The sequence below is a fragment of the Achroia grisella genome, unplaced genomic scaffold, assembly GCF_030625045.1.
Source record: "Achroia grisella isolate CSIRO2021 unplaced genomic scaffold, CSIRO_AGI_Agris_v1 utg319, whole genome shotgun sequence".
NCBI classification, from domain to species: domain Eukaryota; kingdom Metazoa; phylum Arthropoda; class Insecta; order Lepidoptera; family Pyralidae; genus Achroia; species Achroia grisella.
The window spans coordinates 774,262-798,887 of record NW_026712795.1 but is presented as its reverse complement, the minus strand read 5'-3'; the positions used below and the strand labels follow the sequence as shown (position 1 = coordinate 798,887).

General features: G+C 34.1%; 1 protein-coding gene across 1 annotated transcript in view; it reads right to left on the bottom strand.

Annotated features, from left to right (window-relative positions):
• LOC131843524 (fatty acid synthase-like) overlaps positions 1-18,225 on the bottom strand; it is a 31,358-nt gene extending 13,133 nt beyond the window's left edge. Inside the window, exons 1-23 of the mRNA XM_059192188.1 lie at positions 18,073-18,225; positions 17,408-17,600; positions 16,730-16,850; positions 16,162-16,365; positions 15,194-15,310; positions 13,534-13,697; positions 13,076-13,218; positions 12,375-12,578; positions 11,630-11,819; positions 10,851-11,010; positions 10,017-10,186; positions 9,450-9,601; positions 8,534-8,717; positions 6,756-6,904; positions 5,529-5,713; positions 4,719-4,838; positions 4,267-4,376; positions 3,365-3,555; positions 2,977-3,146; positions 2,153-2,416; positions 1,537-1,657; positions 1,081-1,371; positions 121-567 (exon numbers count right to left, since the gene is read on the bottom strand). Of these exons, the coding sequence (XP_059048171.1) occupies positions 121-567; positions 1,081-1,371; positions 1,537-1,657; positions 2,153-2,416; positions 2,977-3,146; positions 3,365-3,555; positions 4,267-4,376; positions 4,719-4,838; positions 5,529-5,713; positions 6,756-6,904; positions 8,534-8,717; positions 9,450-9,601; positions 10,017-10,186; positions 10,851-11,010; positions 11,630-11,819; positions 12,375-12,578; positions 13,076-13,218; positions 13,534-13,697; positions 15,194-15,310; positions 16,162-16,365; positions 16,730-16,850; positions 17,408-17,600; positions 18,073-18,225 (4,203 nt within the window). The remainder of the gene's footprint in view (positions 1-120; positions 568-1,080; positions 1,372-1,536; positions 1,658-2,152; positions 2,417-2,976; positions 3,147-3,364; positions 3,556-4,266; positions 4,377-4,718; positions 4,839-5,528; positions 5,714-6,755; positions 6,905-8,533; positions 8,718-9,449; positions 9,602-10,016; positions 10,187-10,850; positions 11,011-11,629; positions 11,820-12,374; positions 12,579-13,075; positions 13,219-13,533; positions 13,698-15,193; positions 15,311-16,161; positions 16,366-16,729; positions 16,851-17,407; positions 17,601-18,072) is intronic.
• Between the last annotated feature and the right edge of the window lie 6,401 nt (positions 18,226-24,626).

The window sequence follows — 24,626 nt, the reverse complement described above, 5'->3', positions numbered from 1 at the left end:
TGATATGGCCTAGAGTACTTAAATAAATCTAATACTCCAAATAATCATATTCCATAGATGACTAAAAAATCTAATACATGCAAGAAACTGAATCCATTACTAATAGTAATATATACTCACATCCTGATAAATATTAATAGCCAAATATTTCTGTAGCTGATTTTTATAGAACTCTAAATCTGGATTGAATTTAGCAGCAGCAGGATCAGAAATTAGAAAAGCACTGAAAATATCGCCGCCTGGTTCTCTTCTTAGACAATTAACTAAACCAAGGAGTCCATTAATATATTCTCCTTGTGTGTATAATATAGTTTTTTGTCCTGTTTTTAAGTTTTCTTGAACTTTCTGTATCCATGAGAAATTTATATCGGTTGCGTCTATTTCGATGTACTCATTCGCTTGGTTGCCTATTATACGTTTTCTTAAAAGCACTGTATATTCTGCTCCAATGTTTTGTATAGTGATTAATTCGTATTCATCAGATAGTTCATTGCCACTAGGGTGGTCTTTTTCACGGCTTATAATAAAGCAATTTTCGCGAAGAGTAGATGCGGCTTGCTTTAATACCTATAATATAATAGATGCAATTTATACGTATATTATTTAATTTAATAAGAATAAAATTCGTTGTTTAATTATGTGATTACATAGTTATTGCACATACATAGGTGCTGTTCACGAAGCTTAAAAAAGCATTTAAATTTCAACATCAAATAATAACAAACTGGTTCATATATAGAAAAGTCTGCACGCAGCATGATATCAATACGCTAAGATACTTGCGGAATTACCTGGCTTTTTAGTCAAGATATTATGCTGAGCAAAATAAATTTAATGCAATAACATTTGAGAATACTTTTCTAAAATTGAATATAAGTTAATTTAATGAAATATATGTATATAAAGAATTTAATATGTAGGAGACGTAGAGAAAAATAGACGTATACTTCCATACTTAGGACCTGATCAAGCCATTTTTTTAGTTTATCTAATTATTTGATATAAAGTTATGTGTTTAGTACAAAATGGAAGATAAAGTCGTAATGAATTCAGAACTATGTAATATATTTAAATACTTACAGAATCTCTGTTCAATAAATTAGCACCAATACACAATACTGCGTTAGATTCTCCACTAAGTTTCTTTTTGTCTACATTAACAGTCGGCGACATTTCAAATGTTTCTTCAGATATTAACATTAATTCAGCTTGAACTAATGGTAGATCAGCAAGAATTTCGCCAATCTGTTCTATTATCGGTTGCAGATTATTATTATTATACTCTACATCGATAAATTCAATGGTTTTAACTTTATAAGTTGGCATATTTTCAAGAATCAATTGTACATTAGCGCGGAGGCATTCTTCGAGCTAAATAAAACGGAATGAAATATTAGTTTTAAAATCTAAAAATTAGCAAAATGATAAAACAATAATATGAAAATCACCTATGTGTATTTGTTTACCGACAAGAAGTTTAAGGGCAAATAATATTATATACTACTATCTTCTTTGCATTTTCTATGTAATTCTTACCTTCATCGTGTGATTTCCAAAGTTTGGTATAAATACGTTCTTTTCCAACACAGGTTCACCTAATGGTGCTCTCTTGGAAATAGGTGTGGCATGCAAACCACGAATTTCTACGCCTCCCGACCTATTGACATTAATAACCGTATACACCTCTACAATTCCAGTGCTTTTATATATTTAAGATAAGTCTATTTTTATTTTATTATTTAGTTAGTTCTTTTATACTCGATTGTCTCTAATTAGTAGTATTACGGCAGCATCTAAGAGTGGACTAGTACACATAAATTAGGATCCACCTGCCTCTTGAGATTCTTGAATAACGAACGAAACTGACAAAAGTACAAAGTTTATATCGATAATATTGGTAATATTAAGAATACAAATATTTGTATTATGCGGGGATTTAGCTCTTGATCACCAGAAATTAATACAGCTATGTCTGTGTATCACCAAGAACACGAAAGTTAATATTATTATCGCATAAAGAAATGTAAATATATCTTTATTTACCATAAAATTATTCGTGCTAAAACCCGATTAACAATGTGTTCCTAATATTAATAATCTACACGAAAGTTTAGCAATTACGTCAAATTCAAATCAAACTAATTCAACTTACCTGATAACATTAACATCCGGGTATACTCGAACTTCTAAAGGATGCAGTTTAGAATTAGAATTTGTTTTTCTTATAATATTATAGTGAACATCAACATCTATTGACAGTCTCTCGATCCTGGTGGGTACGAAGAGACCACGGGTATCTTGGCCGATGATCTTGAGTTGCAGCATGCTGTCCATAAAGGTGATCCAGTTGTTAATCCAGGCGAGACGGCCTCGGGTACCTTCCACATTGCAGCTGATAACTCCTCGAAACAGGCGGCTATAGAAAAATGTGCTTTAAAAAATCATTTCATATTCAGTTATTCCCGTAACTTACTCTGGTGGACCACTAATTGAACATAATGATTTCATTTATATATTTTGACACCATACAGATTTTATCCTTCAATTATTATTATTAATATAATATAATAACTTTGTACATTATTAAAATATCTACTTTTTACTTGTATCTATTGTTATCAAAATTAAATTATAAATTCTTGACTTGACCACGACTATGTGACCCCCTCCTGGCGCCAAAGCTGGATCCGCCCTTGTACCAATATACATGACTATATACAGTACCATGGGTATCACGTCATTATGTGACCCTTCCCACTCATGTGTTACCATTTCGGAAGATTAAGGTATTATGCTTCATCTCTCAGTAATTTTACTGCTATACCTCATAACCAAACGTTTTGAGAAATATGAAAGTAGACAGAGGTACTCACGGAGACTTTGTGTCTCGGTAAAAATAGTTGCAGAGTCAAAATGCTATTGTTGCTATTGCTGACAAGGCCCTTTTGTCAATTTAGCATTATAAATATTTATTACCTGTACTGGTATCCTCTAAGTCTTAGTTCCTTGTAGAAATCTTTGGTGGACACGTGTTTGATGTTGGGTCCTGAGATTTCAGTTTGCATCGGTAACACTCGATAGTCTTGTCCAACATTATTCTTTAAATATGCACATCCTGTAACTATAGACGCACCGCTTTCCACTATCTAAAATGAACGAATTATACCAATATTTCACTATAACTTAACAATGTTAGTTGTAAGTATAAAAATGAATAAAACTTATTAACACCATCTAGTGGTACCGCTGTAAAACTAAAAGTAAAAATGCTATCTTGTTCTATTGAACAACCTAGGTAACATTTTCTTTGAACTAATAAATTAAAGGAATTTTAAATGATTAAGGAAAAAGGTCAAAATCAAACCTCAAAATTTCCGCTTCCTCTGTGTATGATAATAGTAAATATTAAGTATCCATCCTGTGGAACGTTAGTAGCTCTTAGAAAGCGAACATTCTCGAAGACCACTGACAATTTGTCAAACAGTAGTCCCATCATTTTACCAAGTGTCTCCCATACAAGAACCAGGTATCCAGTGGCCGGATAGAGGATGCGACCTGTCGAGTAACAGCTGTAGGTTTATATTTATTTTCCTGGAATAGTCTGTCGCCTATATTGACGATCTCGGTGGTCTAGTGATTTAGGACACCGCCTCACTTCCGATGGTCGCGGGTTCCTTTCCTCGCACGGTATAAACACCCCCTCAGATCGATCCCTCGTCCAATTCAAACGGGGATCGATATTACGACAGTCTGAGCCGAACTTCGAACCCCTAGCGGTGCCTTTAGACTAAAGCCGTATCAGTTAGGCGAGAGTTGGCCTTCAGCCGTTCCATAAGTCCTTCCGCGGGTTTGGAGTGCATCTGTACTCGCCCTTTATCGTCCGATGGAGCTGTAAAGACCAGCTTCGGCCAACAGCATTAGAGTAGTCCGGAAAAAAGTTAATATAAATGTTTATATATTTATGAGTATGATAGTTTCTATAGGTGTGGGTGTTTTCTATGTATTCAGGTTATCATGTAACATGGCATTTCTTCAGGGTCAACGTGTCCATAGGCTATGATAACCGTTTAGCATCAGATGGACCGTATGCTCGTTTGCCACCTACGTGGTATAAAAAAAATAAAATAGAATACTACTCGTGTAAGCACCGGATAGCACAGGCATCTGGTAATTTCTGTTTTATTTACATGAAAAGTTTTTAAAATACATGTGTTTTTAATTATCTATTAAAAAAACATGTCTTTCTTCTTATGCACCAAACCTTACCATCAATAACATGGCCTGCCAAGTATTCATTCTCCTCGTCTGTAATTGAAACGCATACCTTTCTTTCACTTACTAATATTTTCTCTTCAGTTTTGTATGACGCTACAAACCTAGAAATATAATTGAATAGATATAATTTAATAATTTTAAAAGAAAGTGTATGATATGAACGTGGATGGCTGGAAAGTGAGAGGACGCTCTAAAAAAGATGGATGGACTGTGTGAAAGATGATATGGATAAAAGAAGAGTACGCTCAGATATAACGGCCGATAGAGATCAGTGAAAGAGAATAACATACTGTGCCGACCCAAATAATGGGATAAAGACAAGGTAATGATGATAAATTTATTACTTTTTTAAATATGACGCGGCCATTATATATCCTCTATCTATCCATACATTACATGCAGTACAATACATAAAATTATTAAATATTTATTTCTTTAATTACCAATTTTCATTATGCTCCCACTCTACTAAATGTGCCAAGTAAGGTGTACCTTGTGACACGGGTAAAGGCACGTGGGGATAGATGTTAGCAAGCTGCGGGTTCAGTCCCAAATTGTACAATCTGCAAAATGAATACAAATTATACAAGTAAATAGAGGTATGGTGATTACGACAAGAATGTGATTAAACAACAATATTTGTTAAGTTAATTGTGATTTAACCCTTTATTGTGCGAAAAAATCTTCAATAAAACCTCCCCCGCTGAAGGGGTGATTAGGGGTTTTGTGGGATTCTTACCTTTTAAAAAACCAAACAGTGTACCTACGAGCGCCAATGCTGGAGTTACGAGGTTTCGTTATTAGAGATTATACATAATTTAACCCTACAGAGCCAATTACTTACATAAGGTATAAAAATATCTTCTCAAAATGTATCTTATTGGACTCTTCCGAAACGGCTTGGCTGATTTTTATGAAATTTTGCAAGTATATTCAGTAGGGCTAAGAATAAGCCGTAAACGTATTTTCAGGAACCCTAAGTGAAAAGGGTGGTCCACCCTAGAATCTATTTTATATTTTTTGAACATTTTTAATACAACACAATAAAATTAATGTATATTAGTCGACTAGTACCAATAATATATATAATAGTCTGTTTAGCTCGGAACTAGATGGCGCTGTGTGAAAATTCCAACGATATTATTATTATTCTTGTATACACTATACATGATATATATGTATAGTGTATACAAGTGTATATACAATAATATAACATAAAATTAAATAAATATAATTACAATTTTATTACTCACGTTCCTAGTGCCGTAAAAAGAGTTTGTATATTACATTCATTGCTTTTCTGAGCTAGTGGTACTATCGTAGTATTCTTCTTGATGGAACCTCTCAAAATAGTTTTCAGAAAGTCACATGGAGCTACCTCTATGATAACTGCATTGTCTTGAATAAGCTGACAGACATCTTCAAAGAGAACTGGACTCTGTTAATAAAAATACAGTTCTCTAACAGAAATTTTAATTTATAGGAAGAGATTTTATTTACATCCTATAATCTATATTGGGGCAGTAAAGTCCTCGAGTGACGACCACGGACCGGAAGACGCAGTGTGGGAAGGCCTCCAGCAAGGTGGACCGACGATCTGGTCAAAATCGCTGGAAGGCATTGGATGCGAGCAGCGCAGGACCGATCGTCGTGGAGATCTTTGGGGGAGGCCTATGTCCAGCAGTGGACGTCTTCCGGACTGCGATGATGATAATGATGATAATAATCTATATATACGTAATAAATTTATAGCTCATGTGTTATTCTGAAGTACATTATTGCAGCTATATGATTGCAAAGTTTAATTAAAATTCATTCGTTATTTTTGCGTGACAGAGTAAAAACCTATACATACACTCGCAAACTTCCGCGTTTATAATATTAGTAAGAAGGCAAACAAGTTGATGGCCCACCTGATGAAGTGGCTAAGTCGTAACTATATACTTACTCCATGGTTATAACGTTATTATGTGAAGCCCATAGATATCATTTCAGAGGATTATGGTATTATACATCTACAGCCTGTAATTTTACTGCTTCATCTCATCCTTCAACCGAAACATATCTTACAAAGCAAGCTGCTTAGCGGCTCAAACATGTGAACTTAAGGCACAGGTGTACAAATACAGCATAGTTGGTTTTGTCTTAAATAATTAAAGCATATTATAAAGAGAGAAAGAAAATTTGTTACAATTTGAGGCATTCATTTTTGTCAGGTATTTTATTCCAGAATAACATAGAGTGTATTTTATACTAACAATAAGGTTCGTAATATGAGCACCAGATCGATACGGTTAGCAGATTTAATCAAATCAAATCAAAAATTATTTATTAAAATAGAACATTTTAGCCGCGATGAACGTCAAGTTTTTTGTATTAATATTATTCCCTACTGTCCAGTTCTGTGCACAGTTAAAAAATAACAAAATAAAAGTGAATATCTGTTAGAAATTGTTCAGTAAAAGATAAACGAAACATACTAAAAGACTGTGGATGTGATATTCGGCAGAAGACATCTCAATATTTGGATTCTTCCATTCACTGCGAGGAACTGATGTGGATATCCAATGCTCCGAACGGGGTTTTGGAGATGTAATTATTTCCTTAAGATACTTAAGAAGTTTGGGACCTGTAAATTATTATAAAAATTAACAAAATTAATATATGAAGGTCCGGGTAGTCGAGCGTTTTGGGGAGGAATATACGTCAGGTTTTTAAGACAGTAAGGATGCGGCAGTTCCTCTGTGTAGTTCTATGAATCTTCTGGTATGACTCTATGAATATTTTTCAGACACTGCCTTACTTCCTATAGACGCTGGGTTCGCTTCTTGCATGAAATTCATAAGTAGAAAACAAGCAGAACTAACAAATTATTTACTGAAAAATATATTTATGTATTTATTAGTTGTTTAGTACAATAATAAATACAAGTCTGTCATAGCTAAATACTTAATAGTCAGGTCCTAATCACTAGATGGAATTTTATGTACTAAAAATATTGTACGGAACGCCGTTATCTCTCCAGAACTGTGAAAGAAGTCACTGACATTTAAAACAACAATTTCAGTACTGAAGACGGTTTTATGTTGTCTAGCATACAAAATCCAGTCTTAGGTATACTTCAGATAGGTGTAAAGCTAACGCGATATCCTTGAAAAAGTCGAAGTGATACAGTTAGTTTTTTTAGGACTCTTCAAATGCTGTTGGCCGCAGCTGGCCTTTACAGCTTCACTGGACGATAGTGCGAGTGCAGATGGCACTCCAAACCCGCGGAAGTACTTATGGAGTGGCTGAAGGCCAACTCCCGCCTTACGGATACGATTCTAGTCTGAGGACACCGCAAGGGTTCGAACCTCGACTCAGTTAACAGTTTAACAATATTATAATGGTCAATATCTCGTTATCTCGCATGTAAATATAACAACTGTGAAAAAAGTCTAAATCTGTGCATAGTTTGGCTTATTTTGTGACTAGATGGCGCTGTGTAAATGGTCCTGTATTAGTACAAATATTGCCTAGAAGCTGTCCTAATTAAGGATTATTTTGCCAAATTACTAAGGCACAAATTAGTACCGTACATAATTATTCCTTTGAGGATAATAACTGCTTGTGTTGGCGAAATCTCAGCTGTAAAATTACGAAATGCGACTTACATTAGATATTGTATTTAAGCAGAATTAACAAACTCTCGTTTCTAATCTATTTCATTTTTTATTGCCTATAAAGTATTTTAGATGGTGGTATAACGATTTTTTTTAAATGATAATGGAATGGTGCACCCGCCTGCGCTAACGGTTTACGCTGGCGGGGCACCAGTGGAGGATGATAAGATGAACATGAGGTCAAATCAGTTAGCCCAACGTGACAAATTCACCGGAATGTATCACGATGGTTTCCAGGGGGAACCGCGTGGAGGTCGATCTGACATGGTACATTGCTAGCAATGGGAACATTAGTCCACATTACTAACAATCCCCTTCCCCCCGGTATAACGGTTTAGCACACTACTTTCCGATGGTCGCGGGTTAGATTCCTCACATGGTGCCAAATATTGTATTCATGAGTATGATTGATTATCGGTCTGGGTATTTTCTATGTATATTATATATGCATTTACAAAAAATATATATCTAAGTATTGATATCAGTTGTCTAGTACCCATACTCTGCTTACGCGGGACTAGATGGCGCTGTGTTAATTGTCCAAGGTTATTTATGTATTATTATTATTACAAGTGGTTTTAATGTTATAAAATTACCAGCTTCAGCAACGTATTGTGAATGGCAAGCAACATTGGAATGTGGAACTTCTTTCACAAATATTCCTTGAGTTGATAACTTGGCAGTAAAGGTTTTCATACTATCGATAGGTCCAGATATGGTGCTGGAATCAGGACTATTACGACAAGCCACTTCTAAATCTGGTGGACATATTGATTTAATCTGTAACATAGTATATATATCATCACATTTAATATTATTTTGTGCTTCGTTAGTTTCAAAATATAATGAACTAAATAAGAATTAGCAAGTATTAGTTTCGCCATTATAATAACCATTTATTTATTTACTCTTCTAGACACAAAATGTTACATACAGCGGACTTGATGCGTGGAAGCTTTTCTTTCTTTTTATTCAGAACATTTTCATTATCCCCAGAATCTATTGGTTATATAGTTTTCTACTTTACATGTAATGCTATAATGATCTCATCGAAGACTTTCAAATTGTTACTGTAATGTTATGTTTTAGTAATATCATAATTTCAGTAAAAGAATTGGAGTCATAAGAAAGAAATAATGGATGAACCGTTAAATTCAATCATTTTAATTCATAATTAGTGCACCTGAGATCGTAACGTGATACTATATAATCTTAAAGCCGCCCTAATAAAGGGCTTAGTCAGTACTAAAATATTTTTTAAATTCATACCAGAAGTGCCTATGATTAGCGCGTTCAACCAAATAGATAAACAAACTCTTGAACTTTGTAATAATATGAATAGCTCCTCTGCGAACGTTGGACCAATCATAAGGACGGTGAATAAATGAAATGCTAACAAATTCGTCTCACACAATTGTAAACCACGCACAATGATCCAAATGCGAAGTTGATTGTGTTAAATAGAGTTTATATACACCATTGGAAGTAACAATAAAAAAAATAATCACTTGCCTCTTTATAACCAAGACCAACAATTGCCATGGATCCTTTAATGAGCTTTGTCTCAGTAAATGCCAGACCTTGACTGTAAGCAGATAGAATCATCTGTTCTGCTGACAAGCAACCATCAACATACGCGCAACCTAATTCACCAAAACCATAACCTAAAAATAAATTATTTATTTATTTCCAATGATTTAATTTTCCAGCATTAAAAATCGATTACAATGAAAAACAAAACAAAGATCGAATAAAGTGCAAAAGTCGGTATTTGAAAATTGAAGTGTCTGTATATATATTCAAATTAACAGATTGTCACTAGTTGTATACAAAAGTATACGGAACTTGATGAATACAGTACAATATACATGCTAAGCAGTAGGACAAAATAGGTCGCCTTAACAACGAGATAGGGTCTACCCAACACCACCTTCATGACGGGCTAACGCCATCGGAGTCGCAGTAGAATGATAACGCGACCTCAGGACTCTGGCAACGGCGCTCGTAGGTTTGGTTTTTTAGTGATTATGAACCTCACAGATTTGAAGATTTCTCCACACAATAAAAAAACTTTCTCACCGATAACATAATCAGGTGTTATGCCAACAGTCTTTAACACATCAGTAAGGCCAATCTGAACTGCTGCAATGCCGACGAAAGTGTTCAGGATGTTATTATGAATCTTTGGCTTGGGTTCCGAAATAATCTTGATTAAGTTAATCCCTTTTGTTTTTAATGTCTTATGACATCTGTATAGAAACAAGGAGAAATGTATATTATGTGTCGACCTAACTTGTTATTTATTAGTTCATTGCAACTCGATACAAAATTATTCCTATTGAATTAAGAATTGTGAAGTACTTAAGTATATGGTGACGACGTGGAGGGGGGAATTGTTAATAACTTTACTGCGAACAAAGGGTTCTATAAAATTCTCCACACGGTTCACCGTGGTCAATGCCAGATTTTTTTAATGTAATTGGGGCGGCAAACAAATTGTGCTTCAAAAAAAAGTTTGCACAGTTTTACGCAAAAATGACTGTTTGTTTTAATTGAAGCAGGCGAGCACCAATACGAGGACAAAATCTTCAAAATGAGTCTATGTAATACAAGTATTTTTGTACTTGTATTACATAGACTCATTCTAAAACTTTAACTAAAACTTTTACATAAAAAAAATATTGTTACACAAATTCATATATCATCAGACCTGGTGTATACATAATCAAAAGAAACGAAACAATTTCGCCTTTGTGTTCGCGTTAGGTACATCGTTTCATTTTCAAAATGATACATTATATTTAAAAAAATATGTAATGGGTATTTCTGGGCGCAAACAGTATACTAGCGATTAATATTAAGACTTAATCCTAATTATATAACAACTTTTTTAATAAGATAAACTAATTATACCTCTTAATAGCAGAAGCGAAGGCAGGGATGTTAATAAATTGCAACGCCGTGTTAGCCCAGTCCGATTCGATGCCCGAATACACGAACCAGACAGGCCGCCGGATTCCAGAGAAGTAGTAATAGTCACGTGCGATAGATACAGTTTTGGTAGGTTTTGACTCTAAAATAATTAATGCGATTTATAACTTAATAATGCCTCTTTGGATAAATAGGTCATTTTCTTTCCAGAATCGGATAAACGACATCTATATATATAAACAGCACTGTGGACATCACATCATCAAGGAACGTTCATCGTACCCCTCATGCGTTGCTATTCAAAAGACTATTTCAGATGCCATGTTACACCCTCCAACCGAAGTACCAATGCCAATACCAAAGGCCGTAAAGCTTCCAGTAAGTCATGTTTCCGTAAGTAATATTTGTGGTCTCACACATAATAATGGCAGCGGAAATAAACAAAATAATACGAAACCATTGAGTAATGAAATGACCTTGCGCAATAATATCTAATTTCACAGTTTAGTGGTTTCCTACCATGTATTGAACTTACGAGACCAAACACGTATGTCCATTTAAATGTCTAACTCCTTGATGACGGAAAGATCGATATCAATCCAGTTGGATTCAAATATACCCAGCGAAATGAGGACATGTCAAATGTTACGTTTACCAAGGTTTACGTTTAATAAATAGTTTAGCAATGCTTTTACTACTCCAACTGGAGATAACAGCGATGAAATATCTTTTATTAAGTATCTATATGAAATTGTTTTTACCTAATAATGTAAATCCTCTAAATTGGTGACCTTCAATATTTCTATCATGTATAGCATGAAACAATCTCACTTCTTCTATGTCTACTGTTCTTGATTCTAGGTCATCAAATATTCTGGCTATACCTGATTCAGTGCGTCCAGAAGCACAGACAAGGCGTGGCAAGTCATCAGTTGGGAGACCATTATTAACCTGGACAAAAGAATTGAAATATACTAAGATATCTTTAAAAAAATCCATATTGCTCTACACAATACTAGCTTCTACCTGCGATTTACCATACCTAGCTTTCGTTAAGTAACTGGAATGGCAAACAAATGGCAATTAGCACAAATAGCAGCATCGTCATTTAATGCTGCCTGACTTACTATTGTTATTATTTTACTATACACGTAATTGCATACATTGAATCTTTGCAGTACTCTCAAAAATTGTACTTCAGTATTTATGGTATATAAATGTCCACAAGCACAACCTGTGATGGGTGTGAATTGTGATTATTTTGCTATACACGTATACTTGACTTGTCTTTGCGGGTGAGAATCACATTATGATTTTGGTTCATATTCAGAGCTCTTGCTGCTTTGTTATTATTATTATTTTATTAGTTTGATTTACTACCTAACCATAGTACAGTCTTTCACTATTGGGTAGTTGATTTGGGATTCGTGGATTATGCTAATTTATTAACTAGATTTTAATCTCAGTACTTAAGGCTGTTGTAGATAAATTTCTGTAAGAAATTACCTTTTGGGGAGCAATATTCTTCAGTAGTACGTGAGCATTCGCCCCGCCAAATCCAAAACTATTAATACCAGACATTCCTCTACTCCAAGGTTGCTTCTCAGTCACAACTTGGAGACGTCCTTCAGCTAACGCAGCAACACCTTCCCGTGGTGTTTCGTAGTGCAAATTCGGTGGAATGAGTCCTGTGTTATATGCTATACACATCTTGAAAAGAAAATAAAATTCTTCTTAGAATAAAACCTATTATTAAATGACTCGGTAGACAACGCTTAAGAAGTGTATGGTCTTAGTTGTTTTGGTGTACAATATTCAAATTTGAAAAAATATAATGTAATATTTAAATTAACAGATTTTCACTAAATATAATATATTTGAAAGTATATAGGGCACAATAAACAGAAATATTTGTGAAACAATTTTTTGGCTGTATGTTTGTTCATGCTAATGTCTGAAAAGGCTGAACACATTTTGACGGGATTTTCACTCGCAGTTGGTATAGTTAGTACACATTTACAGAGCCTCTATTTCGATTCGTCATGCAATAACTTGAGAACCACTTTATTTATTTAATTCAACCGTTTTAAATTGTTTACTATTCTTTTTAATGTTCTTACGAAACTAATAATTAAGCAAATTGGTAAATTTCTGAAAACTTTAATTACTATATACATATACCTCTTAAACAGTAATGTACAATATACCTTAGCAATTGAGCAGAGACCAGAAGTAGGTTCACTGTGACCTAAGTTGGACTTAATAGAACCGATCATTAGAGGTTCAGAACGACCCGTACAAAACACATCGTCGATGGCTAGCAACTCTTCAGGATCGCCGATTTGAGTGCCTGCGGAGATAAAACATTTATTACTACTAAAATGTCCTATATTTTGCTAATATTGTTCACTTAGAGGCTTTAATTTTGTTGAATTATAATAATCTACGAGTTAAATAAGTGAGATCTAAAAACTACGTTACTGTATCTACTTGGACATATATAATGTGTATGTTTGAATATTTTTATTTCTAGTACCCATAACACAACCTCTGCTTAGCTAGGGACTAGATGGTGTGTGAAATGTTATGTGAAATGTCCTGAGTTTAGGTATACTAATACTATTATTATTAATATTTTTATATTTAAAGATGTATATAAACAGACCTGTTCCATGAGCTTCAAGAAATTCTAAACTGGCCGGTGAAATGGCACACTCCTCGTAGAATTCACTGAGCAGCAGCTTTTGTATTTTCTCCGATGGATACGTAATGCCCTGTTCTTTGTAGCCGTCACAGTTTGTCTTCGCGTGCAATATCTGAGCATATATCCTAAAAATACTCATTATTAGATTTTTTTGGGTTTGGGCTATTGTCAGGTACTAAGACCAGTAGCATTGCGACCTACATAGATCTATTGTGCTCGCCCTTTTTCAGAGTTTGCTACCTAGTCAGTGACAAGAATTGAAGGATATTCTTAGGACCGATGGTTTTTATCTCCACAGGATATAGTGTAAACTTTCCAATGGAGATATTTCGTTTAGCATGGTTATGCATGAGCTACAACCACATAGGATGTGGCGTTTCCATTAATATTATTACCGGTGAAGGTGAGTGTTGAGGTACACCCGCAAAGAGGCCACTTATATCTACACCCAGGTCACAAGTGTCGGGAACTGCTCGGAGTTTCCCTCTTTACCACTCGATGGACCCAGCTCTTTAAACCTAGACCCGGGTCACAAGTCCCAGGAACTGCTCAGAGTTTCCCTCTCTACCACTCGATGGACCCTGTTCCCGCACCGTGAATCAATGGAATGCTAAAAAGTTCGTCTTTCCCACGATATTTAATTTTTTTTTAGATACAGGATATTCTTCTGCGTCCGTCATAGTGATATATTCATGTTAAATTTCATAAATATCTGAGCGGATCAATCGAACAGCTGTTTCAATCTTTAGGAGATAAAAACAAACAAACTTTCGAATTTATATCAGTATTAACTGACCCGCGCGTCGTTGTCAGCATTACACTTATCTTAATTGTATATTGCATAATATATTTTTAAATTATAGCCTATTTCGTTATTCTCATGTATAAGCTATGTTATTCTAAAGTTTCATCAAAATCCATTCAGTAGTTTTAGACAAACTTTCGCATTTATGATATTAGTAAAATGAATAAGTTGACTTAGTTTTTTTTATGTTACTAGAATAATAAACATGCCTATGGCGGGCCGTAAATGGTTGATTAAAAATAAATAGAGTTAAAAAGATGATGATAGAAAGTGTATAAATTAAATATTCTATTGGTAACATAGCTTTTAAAAACAACTGTTACTGTTATTATTACACCATCTTACTTTCGATGGTAGCCGGATCGGTCTGGGTGTTAAAGTATTTCTATCAGTCATCTAGTATTCATAACACATGCTCTGATTGGCTTGGGGCTATAGTCCCAAGCCAATCAGAGAGATGACGTTGTGCTAATTGCTCACGATTATTTATTACTAGCTGACCCGCGGAACTTCCTACTTAACATTTATCATTATATTTCGCCAATTTTCATTATATGTTTTTAAATAATTACTTAATTGAGATTCTGATGTATAGCTTTTATTATTGTATATTTCATCAAAATCCGTTCAGTAGTTTTTGAAAGAGGAACAAGCATCCTTTCATCCATCCGTACTAACAAACTTTCATATTTATAACATTAGTAAGATATGAGTGTATACAAACTCACAAAATTATGAGCATACGGACGAAGACGGGTCGAGTCACTAGTGACATGATTGATTATCGTTAACTAATTTTAAACTACATTGCCTTACCTTTTAGAGTCTTTTGCTTTCTGCAAAAAACATACAGCTATAGCTTCAGAGCGAGCATAACCATTAGCTTTGTTATCAAAACTCTTGCAAGTACCATCAAGGGATAATACTCCTAATCTGTAACATTAATCAATAGACAAATTAAATTAAACTACTTGTTACCATGTTGAAACCAGATGTTCTAGAGTAGATAATCTTTCTTAGCACATCCTTCTATTTAGTTGTTGCTCTATTAAAACTAAAAGTAGTAGATTAGTCAGTCCTACATATCCTTATGTTCTAAATAAATTTGTTGATGTACTAGTTTTTAAAAATGCGCACTGATACGCACGCATTTTCTTAACTCTGCAAATTATTATTCTACCCCTTATCCTATCTGTGCGCTTTCTCCCACTTCTGAGGCAGTGGATGAAACAATCATGGCTTCGGTGGCTAACCACACTCCCTCTTCTGCAGCGTCTCCTCTTCTTGAGAGCGTGCTACTTCATTCTCGTGTACTTGCTCAACCTCCGGTGACAGTAATGCGCGAACTCCCTCCTCTAGCCTCCTAAAACTCCGGTAGTACACCGGACCCTCAGCTTCGCTCTCTCCTTAAGTCGGAATAGAGCGAACACTCCCACAGAACGTGATGGAGGTCCTCCTCCAGATCTAAATCTAATCCAAGTCAAGCGACAGTATTATTTTTCAGGGAATTCATCCCCACATGCTAGAACCTAAGTGGTCTCGGACAGTGTGATTTCAGAGGAGCTTCCTCCCGCGTACACTTAGATTGTGGAATGAACTACCTTCTGAGGTTTTCTCGAGAAACTACAGCATAGGATTTTTCAAGAAGAGTGTATTAAGGTATTTTAAGGGTCGGCAACGAGCATGTAATACCCCTGGTGTTTCAGGCACCTATAAGCTACGGTACCCAGTTACCATCAGATGGGCCGCATGCTTGTTTACCACCTGTGGTATAAATAAATTACCTGAAGAACTGTAGTGATATAAAGGGATGTATGCACAGGTTAGACCCGCCTACTATAGCAGAATCACAATGACCGCCCCGGATGGACTTGAAGGCGTGTTCCAGCGCGTACATCGTGCTTGAACACGCAGTGTCGATGGTATAGGATGGACCAGTCAGCCCCAGCCAGTGGGAGATGCGATTGGCCAACATAGCACGACAGCATCTGCACGCAAAATAGTATTATTTATAAACTTTTTTGTGGGCGATAGATTGAATAGTATGAATGATATTAATGAAATAACGGATTCATTAATTCATAATTTTAGAATGGTGCAAGGTACAATCATTTGTATTCATGTGTATGTATTGTTTATATCGATCTGGGTGTTTTATATGTATTTATTTAGAAAAAACGTATGTAAGTATTTATATCATTTGTTTAGTACCTATGTGAATTGTCCAGGGTTATTATTATTAGTATAGAAATATTTTTACCGTGAGAATAGAACCCGCAACCAACATAGCTATCACTGTATACCCAATACGTAAGTACATCAATAAAAAATAGTTAATAGTTTAATACTTACCCAACAATACCATAATTATTGACGTGCATCTTTTCGTAGAACCATGTCTTCTCAGATTCAGAGAAACAGCTTCCGATGAAGACACCAGTCCTAGTGTTACGTAATTCTTCAGGATTCATACCTGATAAGAAAATATTGATTGATTAAAATATCCGAGTTATACAGTATGCCATCAAAATTTATATGAATATTGTTTTGAACAAAAAGGTAATTCAATTTATTTTTGAATTTATTAGGAACTAGCTAACATGCGTAATTTCTCCTGCATCACATTTTCCCAGTTTTTGCAACATTGTACATTATTTTTCATTACAACCTCTTCAATTTTATAATAGGCATTTTTACGCAGAAAATGTTATACGGGACATTTGAATATTTTTTTAGGCAGATTTAGAACAAACTCTGGTAGTTTGTTGTAAAATCTTACGCAATTACCGTAAAACTAATTACTAACTTTAGTTAAACGGTATTTAGTACATTATTATTTAGTATAGTATTTAGTTAATCAGTTTGTTATTATTATATAAGCTTTTATTAGTGTAATCACTGAATCTTTTGAATACGTGATATTTTCATAAATACATATATTGAGAAGCAACTGTGTGGATATTTGATTCCTTAAAGCACTCTCGCAAAGACTCCTTGGACTTTGTTTAAATATTACTAAACTAAACTCACCAGCATCGTAAATCGCTTCATAAGTTTTCTCTAATATGATCCTACACATCGGGTCCATCGTGTGGGCTTGTTTGTAATGAACTCCGAAGAAGGAAGCGTCGAATTTGTTCACATTGTTGATCTTTCCAGTACGCTGGGGTATTTCGGGATGTCCTTGTTCCCATCGACGGTTGTCGCCGGATATTAGATCCACCTACGTAGAATAAAAACAGATATATATCTCAGATCATTGCTATGTATAGATGTGGTTGGCCATAGTTAGAGGAAACTAGAAAAAGTATAGACTTTGATGGCCATCGGCAGTCTAGTGGTTTATCACACTACTTTACTTCCGATGGTCGTGGTTTGATTCCTCGCTCGATGCAAACGATTTTTTGTATGGATCTGGATATTTTCTATATGTTATGCGTGTATTTACAAAAAAATATAACAAATAATCACAATCTAGAATAAAAATGATTTCACAGTGCGAACAATCGAACCCGCGACCTTCGGAAGTGAGGCGGTACGCTAAATCACTAGACGACCGAAGCCGTCAAAGAAAGGATGCCAACGCTTGAGTGATAAATACTTTACATACCCTTAAATAGTACATAAATTACATATAAAATAATACATAAAAAGTAATTTAAAATAATACATAGTTACATAATTTTATGTTGTACCTTATTAAACAGATTCTCTTGCAGATGCATCACCGAATCAGAATCCGGGAAGAATCCAGATATGCCGGTGATGCAGATCTCCTCCCCGGGTGGTGGGTGTGACAGGTGGTATCCTGACGCCAGTGCCTCCTCGGTGATTTCATTTGAAGACATCTGCAAAATTTTCAGTTTATAATAAAGCTATTTTATTATTTAACTAGATGTTACCCGCGACTGCGTCCGCGTGGAATTAAACTTTTTTTATCTTATCTTAACCCTTACTAATATTATAAATGTGAAAGTAGGGATGTTCGTTACTCTTTCACGCAAAAACTACTGAACCGTTCATCGTGAAATTTTGTACACATATTGTTGGATATTAGAGTGAAAATAGAATATTTATATTAAAAAAAATTAATGGATTCAATGCAAATAAAGCGAAAGCCACGGGTAAAAGCTAGTAATATTATAAACGCGAAAGTTTGTGAGTATCGATGCATGTTTATTACTATTTCTCGTGAAAACTACTGAACGGATTTTGATTAAAATTTATAGTAATATAGTCTATATTTATTCGGTATATTCGGTACATACACCAAAATAACATTTTTTACAATTTTTGTCTCTCTGTCTGTTTGTTCCGGCTAATCTGTGAAATGACTGGACCGATTTTGACTGGACTTTTATTGGCAGGTAGCTGATGTAATAAGGAGTAACTTAGGCTACTTTTATTTTAGAAAAATAAAGTTAAATTACAGCTATTATAATATAAACTATAAAAAAAACTATTATGCATTACTACTTACTCACCTTTGTATATGTAGTTGTTGCAATGCAAGTGGTACAAATGCTTCGGTATAGTATGTTAAGACCGTCTAAGCTATGTACTAGAAACTTAGACCCGATGGCCACTTATATAAACAAACATAATAAATTAATTACATACATTACACGTGCCATATACAGGATGTTCTATTTTCATTCTATTCTCAATATTATTTATTTTATAAACGTGAAAGTTTGTAACTACCTATTTTCATTCTTTCCTTAATATCTCATAAAAAATATAAATGCGAAAGTTTGTGAGTATAGAGGGATGGGTGTTTGCAATGCGTGCAAAAAACTTACTGACGGATTTTAATGAAACTATGTAATATAGATTCGAGTTAATTCGAGTTAAGTCGAGTTTTATGTATTATATATAAATACACACCCTCAAGTGAAAGTTGCGCAGTTTTAAAGTTTTAAGCATACATAGGGACGGACAACAATGACATCTGTTTTTTACTATCATTGATCATCAGAATAATACATACATAAATTTCATGCAATCGTCACAAATATTTAATATTATTAATAATAAATAAAGTTATCATTTAATTTTTTTAAATGATTGTCCGGTTATGTTATCATTAAAATGATTATGCGTTCTATAAGTCAACTTCTATTAATAAAGTAGTTACAGAAATATAGTTCTAATGATAATGGTTCGGTGCAGTCTATCACTAAAGGTTTAGCTACTGGCCAAAAACAATAGATTTGGATGAAAAAGGTTAAAAAAGGTAACACATTAATCTGTTTATTCCAGCGATGGATGGACTGTGTGAAAGACGATATGGTAAGAAACGAGTAAATAACGAGATTGACTGCGATTACGAGTTATGAATTGAAGATATAAACATATTACGTATACAACAAATATGGTCAATGGGATAAGGATATTATATATTAACAATATAAGTTTACAAACATTTAATAGAATTTGCAAACAAATTCTCCATAACTTTAACATTACAATGATTAACCTTAAGGAAAAACTATGTCTAAACTTTTATTTATGAACGGTAGAAAGACAGTCTCTAATCACTAGATCACCAAATGATTTAGAACCAGTTGGTTGTATATTCAATAACTTCTTCGATTTACGTATTTAATTGAACTAGATAGCTAAATTCATTGGCCAGTTATATATAAGTTGTTCAAAAAAAATAAAATGGTGGATTTATGTCCTGTAAAGGTAAATACGCAACTAACTCAGCGTAAAGTTATAGATAAAACTGCAACGCTGCTGTTTTTTTTTTTTTTTTTTTCACGTCAGGAAAATCCATCATGGAGAACCAGTCACAACGGGAAGAATGGATAGCGCCCACCGTCACGCTACCGGCTTAAGCAAATAAATAAATAATAATCATTACATATTATAAAGCAAAAGTCGCTGTCGCTGTCTGTCTGTCCCTATATATGCTTAAATCTTTAAGACGGATTTTGAAGCGGGTTTTTTAATAAATAGAGTGATTCTAGAGGAAGGTTTATATGTATATATGATACATGTACACCCGTGCAAAGCCAGGGCGAGTAGCTAGTAATGTAATAAAAAGAAAGTAATTTTGTTTTTACATTGTGAATGGGAGTAGTAAAATAGTAAGAATATTGATACTATGTCTACTACATAGTATCAATATTCTTACATACATACATATAGATGTGTCAACTCGAGTTAAATCGAGTTGCGGTGAATTCGAGTTAACTCGAGTTGAATTCTGTCAACTAGAGTTGGAAGTATTCAACTTGTAAATGAACGAATCAAGTGAAAGAGCGAGAATATGATTCTGTCGAACCGACAATGACATGAAATTTTCCGATAATTTCATATCATACAATTTTCAATCGTCACAAATATTTCTATATTGATTTGAGGTCGTTATTATTTATTTTTTCGCATATTCGTCCGGTTATGTTATCATTAAAATGATTATGTGTTCGCGGGTTCCGCGGCTTTGAAGTGCTATTTCTAATCGCCCCCTATGGTTCGGTGCAGCTATCGGTGCAGCTAGCTACGGCCAAAAACAATAGATTTGTTCGAAAAATTAAAAAAATACCAAAATCTGTTTATTCCAGGTAATTCGAGTCAACTCGAGTTAACTCGAGTTGTGTTTATTACGAGTTAGCACATTTCTACTATATAGTACATACTATATATATATAACAACAAAGTAAGTTAGTATTTACATATTATATATTAACAATATAAGTTTACAAACAGTTAATAGAATTTGCAAACAAAGACACTAACTGTTAACTAATACAATGATTAACCTTAAGGGTTAAACTAGTATTTATTAATTACTAACTACTACAGTCTCTAATCACTGCGACTGATTTACTCAACCAGTTGGTTGTATATTAAATATTTTCTCTATTCGAGTATTTAATTGAACTAGTGCTAGTTCATTGGTAGTTATAGTTCGTTCGTTTATAGTATCGTTCGTTTTAGTTAGTTGGTAGTTTTTTTTTATGGATGATAATGAAATGGTGCACCCGCCTGCGCTAACGGTTTACGCTAGAGAGCACCAGTGGAGGATTATATGATAATTTATCACGGTGGTTTCCAAAAGGAACCGCGTGGAGGTCGACCTAACTTGGTATTACCAGTTCCAATTATTAACTATTCTCTTTCCCTCCACATCGATTACCATCCGTTTGCCACTTACCATCGGGTGGGCTGCCACCTTTGCTATTCGAATTCTATATAAAATGCCGCTTACTCTAGTATTAGGTAAATACTATCTACCAGTGCTGGCACGTAATCTGTATATTTGAGCCGAAATCAAAATGTAACTAATTATAATATCTCAATAATAATATAATATCTCAGGACAATTCACACAGCGCCATCTCGTCCCAAGCTAAGCAGAGCTGGTGTTATGGGTACTAGACTACTGATATAAATACATTGATACATTTTTTTTAATAAATACATATTATACATAGAAAACACCCAGACCGATACAAACAATCATACGCATGAATACAAATGTTTGTACCGTGCGAGGAATCGAACCCACGACCATCCGATATAAAGCGGTGTGCTAAACCACAAGACCACCGAGGCTGTCGATATAATAGAAATAGAAGTTATGTTTATTCAAATAAACATAACATAAGCACTTTTGAATGGTCATATTTTTTTATTCTACCACTCATTGCTGACGCAGACTCGTCACAAGAAGAATGAGAAAGACTTGGTTACTCTGCAATCAATGTTACGTATTCTCTATGTCTGGCAGACCTTCAGGGCTGGTTAGTTGGTTATTTTCTCGACATTTATCGCCTTTCTGACATTCTTGAATATTTTTGTGTCAATGTACATGTAAATATTCTTATGTATGCAAAGTAACTTAATATCGACGACAAAAATAGTAACTGACCGATATACCTATATTTTTATGTAAATAATTTATTAACAGGGTGCGACTTTTTTTATTAATACTTAACAAAAAAGCTGTTTTCCGCAATTACGTTTTCACAAACTTTCACTCGTTTTTTTTTTGATATAATAAATGGGTAATTCTCATGAAATGCCGAAATTTGAAATAAAAACTGTAACAAATTATTGACATTAATTTGTAGATATTAATTTTTTTATGGATATTGTAGTATTGATGTCACTATATTTTAATTACATGGTGGTCCCCGGAACAAACATGTATTATGAGGAAATTATAAAAGTAAAAGTGAGGGAATGACGAGTGTTAACGTATGATAATATTATATTTATATGCAAGTTTTGTTGTATAAAAGTAGTATATTAAAAGCAGCCCTGACAAAGTAAGTCTGCAGACTATTGTGTAAAGGTGTTTGTTTAAGGAACAATGGCCCGTTATTGTCCATATCATTATTTTAGGAATCTAGATTAAGTATTTTGTTAATCAGTTTGTGTTTGGAATCAGGATTAGATTCCATCTTTGGCTTTATCTCGATCTCTGATCCAGGTGCGAAGGCGATAGGGTATTGGCATAAGCGGGATGTCTGCAGATCCTATTCTCGCTAGCTCATCCGCGGCGTCATTTTGATCCACTTAATTCACACTCCATTGGGTGCACAGATGTAGTAGGATGACGAGCTGGTCATAGTATGCGCGATATTAATACTATGAGTATTAACAACGAGCAAGGTGAGGGAGAGAACAGAACCTTTGAAATGTAAATTATGTTTAATTTAAAATAATCTTAATACATGTAAAGTAATATTATTTTCGCACACCACTAAGAACTATATATCAAAGAAAACCACGAAACAATTGCAATACGATTGCATCATTGTATTACTAACTTTAATCATATGGCACTTAATCACAATGGTAGTAAAATAATAATATTTGCTTCAAAATAACGATTATAGCATAAGAAAATAAAAAATAGCGTCTTAGAACAAAATAAATGAAACAATTTAAATTACTCTAATTGAAAATCTTCTAATCAAAAGTTCCCTTTTTACCTATTCAGTCTCAGACAGTCTTAACTCAGTTCGATTTTAACCTAGTCTAATCTACTATTTCCCTTACAGGATAACATTCTTACGGAATATCATCTCTTTATTAAAGTTGGAAATTATAAATGGAATGGAATGAAATTATATTCTGCAGCAGATCACTCTCATTGATCTGCTGCAGAATGTAATTCCAGGCATACAACTATTCTGTCTCTGACAGTATTTGAATCAGTTTGAAATAATGTCGTAACAGCAAATTATAGACTAAGTTAAAGTAAACAATCAAAACAAACAAAAGTACTACTATCACTACAAGTTTATGTGAGGGAATGAGGACATAAAGAATAATTAATAGCACCTCGTGATATAACCTTACTTTTAAAAAGAAGTTTATGCCTAAATTAATTACCCCCAAGACGCTACTTCTCTATACAATTAATAACAGTATAAGTATTTACCTTTTGTTTTACCAGGCTGTGAGGGAATGACGATCAGAAATGTAACATTAAAAAATAATTAATTCAATATTTTTTTCTGCTTCAGCGCCTACAGCCTCACGTTGAATTCGCAATATTGTTAAATAGACAGTACTACCCACTATCAAAAACGAATAGCAGCAGTCATGTTTGATTACAGATGCGTTCATAATTCCATTGCCAATAAAATTTGAGGGAATGATTATTTTTTGGGACACGTGTACATTTCCATTTATTAAATTCGTTTATTACTTTGTAATCTAAATTAAGCTTTTTTTTTCATTAACCAATTAAGTTTTTATGCAATTAACCATAGTTGCAACAGTTTTGTGAATTTTATTGTGTCGTTGATGATGATGAAAGGATTCAATTTAGAGCTTAGGAAATAATGAGGAGTAATGATTTTGGAGATATTAAATAGATGCATTTATTTTATTAAACACTTTTAGCGCCAAAATGATATGTGAAACTTTTAGGCGCAGTAGTGTAGATTGCCAGGAAATATTGGTTAACTCGAGTTCTGTTTAATCTCTAGGAACAAATGAGAAATACCATGGGCGTTACAAAACGCTGCAATGTAACGACTGTGGTGCTGTTCATGTATGGCGACGGTTACCACTTACCATGAGGTGGATGGTCAATTTGCCATTATAATTACATAACCAAAAATTAATTCAATATGATTTCGATGTGTAATTCGGTTACTTCAATGTTATTTTGTAAATCGCTATATATGCATAATGTAGTAACATGACATAAAAGAAGCATATCGTCACTTCTATGATACCAGAAGGGTAGTCCGGACGCATTGACAATTTTCAACACTAC